General features: G+C 50.7%; 1 protein-coding gene and 1 long non-coding RNA gene across 10 annotated transcripts; one reads left to right on the forward strand and one right to left on the reverse strand.

Moving 5' to 3' along the window:
* Nucleotides 1–135: 135 nt before the first annotated feature.
* Nucleotides 136–877, reverse strand: LOC137602271 (uncharacterized). The gene is made up of 3 exons (XR_011037144.1): nt 631–877; nt 378–481; nt 136–254 (listed from the first exon to the last, which is right to left on the reverse strand). It is a non-coding gene; the product is annotated as an uncharacterized lncRNA (long non-coding RNA).
* Nucleotides 878–2113: 1236 nt separating this feature from the next.
* On the forward strand, nt 2114–9228 carry ccdc69 (coiled-coil domain containing 69). 9 transcript variants are annotated; one of them, XM_068326313.1, is made up of 9 exons: nt 2114–2254; nt 4738–4798; nt 6148–6326; nt 6566–6653; nt 6754–6827; nt 6895–6996; nt 7082–7201; nt 7278–7375; nt 7648–9218. In XM_068326313.1, exons 1-9 carry the CDS (start codon nt 2234–2236, stop codon nt 7811–7813), a joined length of 909 nt encoding a protein of 302 aa, XP_068182414.1. In that variant the 5' UTR covers nt 2114–2233; the 3' UTR covers nt 7814–9218. The 9 variants fall into 9 exon arrangements, with proteins under 9 accessions (XP_068182414.1, XP_068182415.1, XP_068182408.1 ...); XM_068326314.1 differs by having other exon boundaries at nt 6566–6827; nt 9064–9228; XM_068326307.1 differs by having other exon boundaries at nt 6566–6827.
* The last annotated feature ends 1357 nt before the right edge of the window (nt 9229–10585 follow it).

The following is a 10585-nucleotide window of genomic DNA, read 5'->3' on the forward strand; positions in this document are numbered from 1 at the left end:
CACTGACGGGTTGTTAGAGAACGATAGTTAAAGGATAGTTTACAAACATTCAGCACAAACAAAGGTTTGTGGAAAATAACATTTTCTGTAGTAAGTTTTCTGAGTCCTTAAAGATTAAAATTTTAAAATAAAAATTAATAAAAATCATTTGAACAACAAAACCTGGAAGTCCAGACGTCCAACACACACAGGTGTGACACCAGGGGGCGCTCTCCATCAGCAGCAGGAGGATGAAGCTGAGCTGAGGAGGAGAGCTGTGGATAAACAAACAGGTAAACAAACAAACAAACAGATAAACAAACGTCAGAACGTGAAGTTCTGGAATAAAAATGAAAATAACAGGTCAAAGGTCGTTTGCCGCTGTGGGCCGGCCTTACCTGCGTGGTCCAGTTGGGTTTGACCTCCGACCTCACAGCACAGGAGTGACCCTGCCCGGTGACAGAAACAGGAAGTCTATCTGACCAGCAGCTCAGATGTTCACCTGGAAATAGAAGCCACACGTTTGTCGTCACGGGTCGAACACGCCTCAGGTATGTCCTGTATGTCCGCACACACACACACACACACACACACACTGGGCGGCCCACGTGTGGAATGTGTGTTAGCGTGTATTTTTAGCGTGTTGTCTACCCGGCAGACGACCAGCAGTTGTTCTCAGCGTCACAAGAGTTTTCCATCCAACGACAGCTGTGTGTCGTCATGACGACAGTCGACCACCTGATGACTGGAGCTCCGCCTTCTGTCCACGCTGATGCTGCAGGTTCACCGTCCATCCCATAATCTGAGGCGCCATGACGACCATCACTGACGTCATGCAGAGCCAATCAGAGGCAGAGTGGGCGGGGCCATGGGGGTCACCACATTAGGATCTGGTGGCCTTCAGTCGCTAACGTGACCTGGTGAAGGTCAAACCTAGCGGTTAGCCTTGAATGCTAACTTTAATGTGTGTAACAACAACCGGGTGACAAAATCAAGCGCTCCCACAGAGGTCCGTTTGTTTCTATATCTAACATCCGGACTTGTGAGGCTCGGGGGGGCTGGGGGGGGGTCACATGTTCGCTCTGGAGTCAGCTGACCCAATCGCTCGGGAGGTGAGGATGACACGAGGGCGAGTTCACACGGCGTTGCCATGGCAACGGGGGAAACAAACAGCAGAAACACACGGCTTCTGTCGACTGGCTCCGCCTCTCTGGATTTATTTTGTTCACACATTTTTGTTCAGCGACTCCCTGAAATAACACACCTGTGAGAGACGCCTGGGCAGCAGATGTCCTCGAACGCATCACGGAGGAGGAGGAGGAGGAGGAGGAGGGCCCACAAACAGAATGTCTGCTCCTCCTGGCCTTCAGGCCCGATAAGAATCCACTTCTAACCGTCATGAGTTGTGTCTGTGGTGACGGCGGCGTATGGAGCGTCACAACCCACCAGCGAACACCCCTAACGGGGTCGTTTTTTTAACGTGGGGACACAAACCTTCATCCTGCTCCAGAGACTGTGGGTTTAAAAACATCACATGACCTTATCAAACGGAGGGAAGTGGGCGGGGTTTAATGTGGGGCGGACTGTCCCTTTAAAGATGTTGAGCAGCTTTAAACTAGTAAGACAAAGTTAATCATCCTCAATGCTGACTGGGGGGTTTCACACATCCTGTCTATTAAGTGTGTGTGTGTGTGTGTGTGTGTGTGTGTGTGTGTGTGTGTGTGTGTGTGTGTTTTATTTGCTCATATAAACATCCATAAAATGGAAATGGGAGGAGAGAAACATGTGGACCCGAACAGGAAACTGATTCTACAGCTTTGTTCTCAAACTTAAAACATTTTTGATTCACTTATATTACAGTTAAACCAACCTATGACGTCACAACTTGTTATAATTGTAGTCAGAAATACATATTTTTATAAAATAATTTTGTTTTTTAATCATCCAGGAGCTTTGATTTATTATATTTTTAAGATAAATTATATTTATAATAAATTTATCACTTATCCCTTTAAATATTAATTTAATAAAGTTTGGTCTCAACTCATTTTAAACTGATTTAATAATCTTCATCTTTCCGTGCCGTGGGCGTGTCCCTGAACGCAGCACCCTGAAGCCACGCCTCCAGCCCTGGCGGCTCGCGCGGTGCGTTCACGGGCGTTTTCGTTCAGTGTTTGAAAACTTGTCAACAGAGTGAACCGGAGCACCGGAGCGGGAACCGGAGCACCGGAGCGGGAACCGGAGCACCGGGGGGATGGGCTGCACGCAGAGCAAGGTGAGTCCACCGACACGCGCCCCGGTTCCGGTTCGACTCGGTGGGAGCCCGTTAACACGCGGCGGGGGGACGGTGGGGGGGTCACCGACGTACCGACGCCAAACGAGCCGGGAACGAGCTCCGGTAGAGAACCGAGCGCTGGCACAAAGTACCGGACCCCCGGTACCGGAACAAAAGCGGGATTTTGGCGCCGGAATTTGAATCCCGGAGCCTGAACGTTACCGTCTCCGGTGGTCCGGAACATCTGGTTTCAATCGGGACGGTGTGAACCGGACCGGACCGGTTCACCGGACCGGTTCACCGGGAGACGGAACCGCTGGTAAAGTTTTAAAACTCCAGACGTGACCCGCGAGATTCAATCCCACGTGACTTTATTGATTTACGGTCAGACTGAATAAATACAAACAGAGACTTCAACGGGACCGGTTTGTTACCGGGTTCCGGTGTTCCGGTGAGTCTGTTGTGGGTCTGAACGGGTCACTGGCACCGGATCCGTGTCTGTATGAACGGCAACTGAAGGGGCGGGGCTACGTTTTGTAGGCTCCGCCCACGAATGTGACGTCACTAAAGTCTCAACATTCACCTGGACTGGAGTTTATGCTAAAGGAAGCTAATGCTAACCATCAGAGGATTATTGTGACATCATGACCTAATGATGATGTCATCCATCAAAGGCTAATGCTAATGCTAACTTTCCCAGGGGGGTGGGGTTGTTTTCATAAATGTTCTAATGATGCCAAACTGCTGACAATGCATTCTGGGAAGCGTGTGACAGGAAGTGGGCGGGGATGTTGGTGCAGGATTATCAATCAGACTGATTGTTTCCAGCGGAGCGTCGCCACGGTTACGTAAGACGGAACCCAGGAGGGTTCTGATTGGCTCAGAGAAGAAGAGACTTAAAGGCTCAGTCTGAGCCGCTGGAGCCAGACAGGCCCCTCCCACTCCCCTCCTCCTCAAAGCGTCTGATTGGTCAGACAAACACCTGATGATGTTTGTTTATGGTTTGTTTGTGTTTGTTCACAAACGTCCCGTTTGAGGAATTCTGGGTAACGAAGTCCGTCAGAATGGAGATCATGGTGGGGTCAAAAGGTCACAATGTCGCCCAGAACTACAGGACGGGTCCACATGGTTGCTAAGGTGACGAGCCACAACGCTTTGCCTGATTGGTGCTGACTTCTGTGGGGGGGCGGGGCCTGTGGATTAAACTGAGCAGGATGGACGTGACGTTAGCGGCTAGCACGGATGTAGCAGCATGCTACGTCATCTGCTACGTCATCTGCTATGTCATCTGCTACGTCATCTGCCATGGCATCTGCTGGGGACCCCCCATGAGACCCCCCCCTGAGCCGTGGTTTGTGCGGCTGTTGAAACCACTGAGGAGGCGATGATGTCACTTCCTGCTCCTCCAGGCCCCGCCCAACAGTCCTGATCTCTCAATGATCCCCGTGCAGCCTGGGGTCAGAGGTCACCGTCCTCTCAGAGAGACCAAACGTGGACCAATCAGACAAACGAAAACCAGTCGACCAATCAGGAAGGTCGACCATTCGATTCCCAGTCTGGTGACACCAGGAGGGAGATGACTCGTCTCATTGGTCCATTGGTTCTCCAGGAGGCGGGGCCAACGTGATTTATGAAGTGAAGGCCATTCAGCCTACAGCAACACAAGCTCCGCCTCCTGACTCCTCCCCCTCTGCGTCCTACAGAGAGGTGGATGCTGGGAAGCTGACTCCTTGTCTCCTCGTCTCCTTGGGCCGCGTTCCAAACGGTTTCTGGTTGTTTGAACAAGGCGGGGTGGGTTTACCCTGAGCGGGGCGCCGCTTCAGGGCGGGGCTGTTTGGCCTCGCTTGAGCAATGTGAGGGTATGAGGTCATGTCGTAAGCATTCGTGTGTGTGTGTGTGTGTGTGTGTGTGTGTGTGTGTGTGTGTGTGTGTGTGTGTGTGTGTGTGTGTGTGTGCCACTGCTTTAAACAGACAGAATATGAAATGAACTGTGTAATAAATAAAAAACACTGAGCTTTATTTTGAAGTTTGGTCTTTTATTTTGTCGGGGTTTATTTTTGTTTTATTTTTTAATTTATTTTCTGAAGAGACGAACGTTTAAAACCTGAATGACGGACCCTGAACGCATCGTGACCCCCGGTGGTCCAAACCGGTTGAGCTGCAGACGGCTCCTGATGCCCCGCCCCCACTGATGCCCCGCCCCCTCTCCTTATTGGTCCTGGACCTCCAGCGTCATGTGACGACCCACGAGGCCTCGGTTCAGTCCGTGGGGTTTGAACCAGAACCAGATAGAAACCATGTGGGCGGGGCAAGAACGTGTTCAGGAAGTCTCCTCTGATTGGTTCTGGTCGGTTCTGGAACCGAACGATCTCATGTCTGTTTATACACCTCTGAGCGTCACCAGAAGGGCTGGCTGTGGATTCTGATTCTCCTCCTCTTCCTCTTCCTCTTCTTCCTCCTCTTCCTCTTCTTCTCGTTATCAGAAGAAAAGCAAAGACAAACCAGGAGAGAAGAAGCAGAAGTCGAGTCATCAGGATGAAGGAGGTGAGTGTTTCCTCCTCTGACTCTACTTCCTGTTTCCTCCTGTTGCTAAGCACCACGAGAGTCTATCTGTGGGCGGGTCCATGTCAGACAGGAAGTGATGTCGATCCAAACCCCCAAAGAGGAAAACGACATTCATGATGCCCTGCTTTGGTCTCCACCGTCTCCTGTTAGCGGCTACATTATAATGCTGCTACATGCTAGATGCTACATGATGCTAAATACTGCTACGTGCTAGATGCTACATGATGTTAAATGCTGCTACATGCTAGATGCTACATGATGTTAAATGCTGCTACATGCTAGATGCTACATGATGCTAAATGCTCCTCCATGCTAGATGCTACATGATGTTAAATGCTGCTACATGCTAGATGCTACATGATGCTACATGCTCCACTCTTTTGTTATCTGATGTAAACAATCTTGTGATCTGAAACCAGACGAGTCGTAAACGTTCCATCTCCTGACTCGGCTTCTGATTGGTTGTTTGGCCCCCTCCCCTTGCCCTTATTTGGTCTTCCTGGTTGTGGAGCTCCAGCGCTAGCAGCTCGCGTCTCTGAGTCAACCTGTTCCCACAATGCACCTGTCGCTGCAGGTCATTTCAGACGGGCTTCAACCTGTTGTCCCAGGTCACATGACAGGAAGTAGTTCATAAGACGACCACCAGGTCCCAGCGTGTGGGACAGGTTTAGACGTGTGTGTGTGTGTGTGTGTGTGTGTGTGTGTGTGTGTGTGTGTGTGCACGTGTGTGTGTGTGTCTGTGTGTGTGTGTGTGTGTGTGTGTGTGTGTGTCTGTGTGTGTGTGTGTGTGTGTGTGTGTGTGTGCACGTGTGTGTGTGTGTGTGTCTGTGTGTGTCGTTGTGTGTGTGTGCACGTGTGTGTGTGTGTCTCTGTGTGTGTGTGTGTGTGTGTGTGCACGTGTGTGTGTCTGTGTGTGTGTGTCTGTGTGTGTGTGTGCACGTGTGTGTGTGTGTGTGTGTGTGTGTGTGTGTGCACGTGTGTGTGTGTGTCTGTGTGTGTGTGTGTCTGTGTGTGTGTGTCTGTGTGTGTGTGTGTCTGTGTGTGTGTGTGTGTCTGTGTGTGTGTGTGTGTGTGTCTGTGTGTGTGTGTGTCTGTGTGTGTGTGTGTGTGTGTGTGTGCACGTGTGTGTGTGTCTGTGTGTGTGTGTGTGTGTCTGTGTGTGTGTGTCTCTGTGTGTGTGTGTGTCTGTGTGTGTGTGTGTGTGTGTGTGCGTTAAATATCAGAAAACTGAACAGGAAACGGCAGACAGGAAGTGGAACCCTGGTGACACATCGATGCTGTTTAGTGATTGGTTTGTTGATTGTGGGCGTGGCCCATCCCATGTGCAGGTCGGTGGGCGTCGCCCCAGCAGGACGTCTACCTGGAGAAGCAGGTGGAGCGTCTGGAATGGCAGCTGAGGACGCTGAAGGACGTGCTGTCGGCCAATGGGGATCCGGAGAGGGCGGAGCTCCTGAAGCACCGCCCCGACGAGGAGGCGTGTTCTCTGGTCCTGAGCATCCTGGACAAGGTGGGCGTCGCCTTCAAACCGTCAACCCACCCCCTGCTGCTTGGGGGGGGGTGTCACTGTTATTTATAACCGAGGCGTCCGCCGCAGCTGTCGGGTCATGTGACCACCTGGATCTGGTGACCTTTGACCCACATGTTCAGAACCTGGGTGAAAGCAGTGACAACTGTCGTGTCTCCTCTGGTAGACTGATTTATTGATTGATAGATTTATTGATTGATCGATTGGTCTTTGATCCTCAGGTGAAGGCGGAGACGACGGCCGACCTGAACGCCGCTCACGAGCAGAAGAGCAAAGCCGCCACAGAGGAACACCAGAGGCTTCTGGGAGGTAGCCGTTTCACCTGGCGGTGGGGGGATGTGGTCAGACCTGGGGGGGGCGGTGACATCACTAACACCTGTGATGATGTCATCCTGCTCCCTGTTTGCAGAGCTGCAGCAGAAACACCAGCAGGAGAAGCTCCAGCTGGGGGAGGAGCGTCGGGAGGCGGAGGCGGAGCTAAAGGTAAGACCGCCCCATCAGGAAGTCTTGATGCTGTTTCCACGGTAACCCTCCTGATGTCCTGATGAAGGCAGAGGTCGAGGCGCTGGGGGCGGAGCTACAGGCCTACCGGGAGCTGCAGAGGAGGGTGGAGGAGTCGTCCTTCAAGAAGAACCTGCAGAGGAACATCCAGGTGTGTAGGGCGACGCTAATGCTATGCTAACGCTATGCTAACGCTATGCTAGCTTCAACGCACAAGTGACACGTCTCATCTCCAGGCGCACGGCAGCCCTGGTGCATTCTGGGAGTCCGAGCAGGAGTCCCTGCTGTTCGTCATCGAGATGAAGAGCGAGCGCGTTCAGGAGCAGAACAGGAAGCTGCAGCAGATGAACGTCCTGGTGGGTCGGCGGCGAGGAAACGGGGCGGTGCCGCCGCTAACAGCTAACCACTAACCTAAACCACTTCCTGTTTCAGACGGAGAGGAACCTGACGCTGGAGGACCAGACGGTCCTGGTGCTGCAGCAGAACGAGGACCTCCGTGTGCGGATCGACGGCTGCCAGGCGCTCATCCGGTACGTGTCCCTCACGCCGTCAGCTCCTCCTCCTCACGCCCTCAGCTCCTCCTCCTCACGCCGTCAGCTCCTCCTCCCCACGCCACCCGTCAGAAGACCATTGGCCACGCCCACTAAGATGCTACAAACAGACTCTAGCGTCTGTCCAGAGCTTCCCCAGCTCCCCAGCAGGTGGCGCCTGAGCCCACATTAAAGCGGCGGCTCCTGAGCGGTGCTGCCGACGGAGCCCCGCCCCTTGCCCCGCCCCCTAAGCGTGTCCTGATCTCTTCCAGGAGGATGTCCACGGAGCAGCGGGACCTCCAGGCGGCGCTGGAGAAGCAGGTTCTGCAGAACCGGAGCCTGACCCGGGAGAAGGAGGAGCTTCTGTTCCGCCTGAAGCACGGCGAGGGGGGGCCGGTCCACCTGCCGGTCCTGGTCCAGGACGTCGCCCCCCGGTGACCCGGAGGGGGCCCGACCCGGTTCGGTTGTAGATAGAACCCATCAGGACTCACCTGCTAGCATCCAGATTAGCACTGGTTAGCAGGTCCTGAGCCTCAAACCGAGCCCCCGGTGCCGGTCCGACCCCCCCCCTCTAGAACAGTTCATGATCCCTTGAGCTGCGATGCTACTGCTAACGCTAGCATACCTGAGCAGTCCCTGATGTAGCACCGCAGCGACTGCTATCCCGGCTACGTGGACCTCGAACCGGATCCTGTACATACCATTCACATGTTACCACGGTAACGGCTCGACCGCCATGAACTGCTGACGTCAGATGGATTGGTTTTTACTGACAGGTTGTCATGACGACTGATGGTCGCTGACATATCGACTACTGTGGGGCTAGTTAGCTAGCTACTTTAGCTTGAAAGCCAACTGGCAACATGCAGTAATGCAAGATAAAGTCAAACCAGTGTTTGTGTTCGTTCTTATGCTAACACACTTTTAAGCTAGCTTGCTACAGAAGCCTGTCAAGCTAGCTAACATTTGCATTGCATGAACTATTTCTGCAACTTTGTGTGAAAATTTTTTAAATTTCAGGTAAATATCTTGTAGCTAGCAAGCTAGCTATGCTGGTAACTAGCTGCTAACTCATTAGCTCAATAAGCATCCGTTATTTCAAGGCAATTTTTTGAAAACTTTTTTTTCACGTAAAACTTGCGACTGAAGGCTAGCTAATCATTTGCTTGTTAGCTGGTAGCATGCAGGCTAAGCTTGCAGCAGCCAGCTCAGTCCAGCTAGCATGCTAACAGAAACAAACTGTCCTTTAGCTCCATTTTAAAATGTTCTGTAAAATTAAACCAACAATGTGACGATGATCCAAGCCCGGTTCTGCCAGACGGTTCTGGTTCTGTGTGAGCCCTGCCCCTAAAACTGTACAGGGGGCGGGGCTCTGAGTTACTTTAAAGGTGTGAAAATATGGCCATGTTCTCTCTTTGTTTTGTTTTCTGGACGACGGATCCGTCGATCTTCATGTTGCCAAAGAACCAACGACCTTCTCCTCAAGCACGAGCACTTTGATAACGACTTTGATGTCTTCTGTCATCAGACTGTAACGACTTTGATGTCTTCTGCCACCGGACTGTAATGACTTTGATGTCTTCTGCCACCAGACTGTAACGACTTTGATGTCTTCTATCACCAGACTGTAACGACTTTGATGTCTTCTGTCACCGGACTGTAACGACTTTGATGTCTTCTGCCACCAGACTGTAACGACTTTGATGTCTTCTGCCACCAGACTGTAACGACTTTGATGTCTTCTGCCATCAGACTGTAACGACTTCTGACAACAAACTTTTTTCACGTTGTATACTTTTGATTTTTTCCAGCTTCAATCCAGCTGTTTTTGGTTTATGCTTTGACGAAATAAAAAATTTCTGAAAAAGGAATTTTATTTTTATTCATTTTTAAAAATATTTTGATATGAAGAATTATAATTCGTTGAGTTGTTTTTGAGGCGGCACGGTGGCGCAGTGGTTAGCGCTGCAGCCTCACAACACGGCGGACCCGGGTTCGAGTCCTGCTCTGTGTGGAGTTCTCATGTTCTCCTCGTGTCTGTGTGGGTTCTCTCTGGGTTCTCTGGCTTCCTCCCCCCTCCAGAAATATGCGCTTCAGGTTGAGTGGCCGTTCCAAATTGCCCGTAGGAGTGAGTGTGTGCGTGGTTTTATGTCTGTGGCTCCGAGGTGCACTGGCGTCGTGCCCGGAGTGTCCCCCGCCTCTCGCCCTATGCCGCTTACATAGGCTCCGGCTCCCCGTGACCCGCTGCGGCGGATGTAGCGGTGATGATCTGAGTTTGTTTGAATGTTTTCTGCTAAAATCAGCTTGAATTTGATTGTGTTGTTGTTTATTTTTGCGCGGCAGACATTTTAACTTTCTGTCTCTTAAACGATATCTTGACCTAATTTTTTAAATCTTTATCCGAGTTGAACCTGGACCGTGTTTACAGTGTTTGAACGTAAACACGTGTCGAGGCGTGAGGGTGTGGCCTCTATACCTGTTAGCATCCAGAATGTTAGCTTGGATGGGTACAGACCCATGTTAGCATTCAAACACTTCCTTGCTAACTTTTCCATTGGATTGAATTGTTGAGTGTTTATGTCTAAACCTGTTTCCACGGCGACACACATGTAGCAGAGCAGCTTTAAGGCGAACTATTGTTAGCGATAAGACGACAAAGATGGCGACAAGAATCTACCTTTCCTCCCCTAAAGCTGCCCCCCCCCCCACATTCGAGTTCAATTTACACCTTCCCTGTGAGGTGACGACAATCCCCCCCAGAAAGAAGCACCTCTTTGTTGCCCCAAATAGAAAGCAGCCGCGCTGCAGTGATATGCTAACGCTTTAGCGGCTACACGAGAGACGACGCAGCAATTAGCTTGAGCCGAGGAAATAATTGGAGGATGAGACGTTTGTTATAAGTTAATAAATCAGTGTGTGTGTGTGGGGGGGGGTATCAGAACGCTCCTTTAATTAATTTGACATTATTATTTTTAATTTGTTTTTATCACACAGAATTTAAAACAGGAAAAGTTTGAGATCTCGCCTTTTATTTAATGTTGATTTAAATAAATAAATAAATAAATAAAAGACCTTTATTGTCCCACAGTGGGGAAATTTGTGATTTGATAAATCATCAAATTTAATTTACCTGATTTTAAAAAAAAATTGGATTATTGCAAAGGAAATCATTTTCCCCATGATTTGTTTGTACCTGAATGCAACAGTCCC

The sequence above is a fragment of the Antennarius striatus genome, chromosome 10 (genome assembly GCF_040054535.1).
Source record: "Antennarius striatus isolate MH-2024 chromosome 10, ASM4005453v1, whole genome shotgun sequence".
In the NCBI taxonomy this organism is placed as follows: Eukaryota; Metazoa; Chordata; class Actinopteri; order Lophiiformes; family Antennariidae; genus Antennarius; species Antennarius striatus.

What these genes read in the sequence shown, in the direction of transcription:
- ccdc69 (XM_068326307.1), top strand. Translation starts at nt 2,234, where the DNA reads ATGGGCTGCACGCAGAGCAAG. An exon ending in GAGTCATCAGGATGAAGGAG is followed by an intron (nt 4,799 to 6,147) that starts GTGAGTGTTTCC and finishes TCCCATGTGCAG; the next exon opens with GTCGGTGGGCGTCGCCCCAG. An exon ending in GGCTGCCAGGCGCTCATCCG is followed by an intron (nt 7,376 to 7,647) that starts GTACGTGTCCCT and finishes GATCTCTTCCAG; the next exon opens with GAGGATGTCCACGGAGCAGC.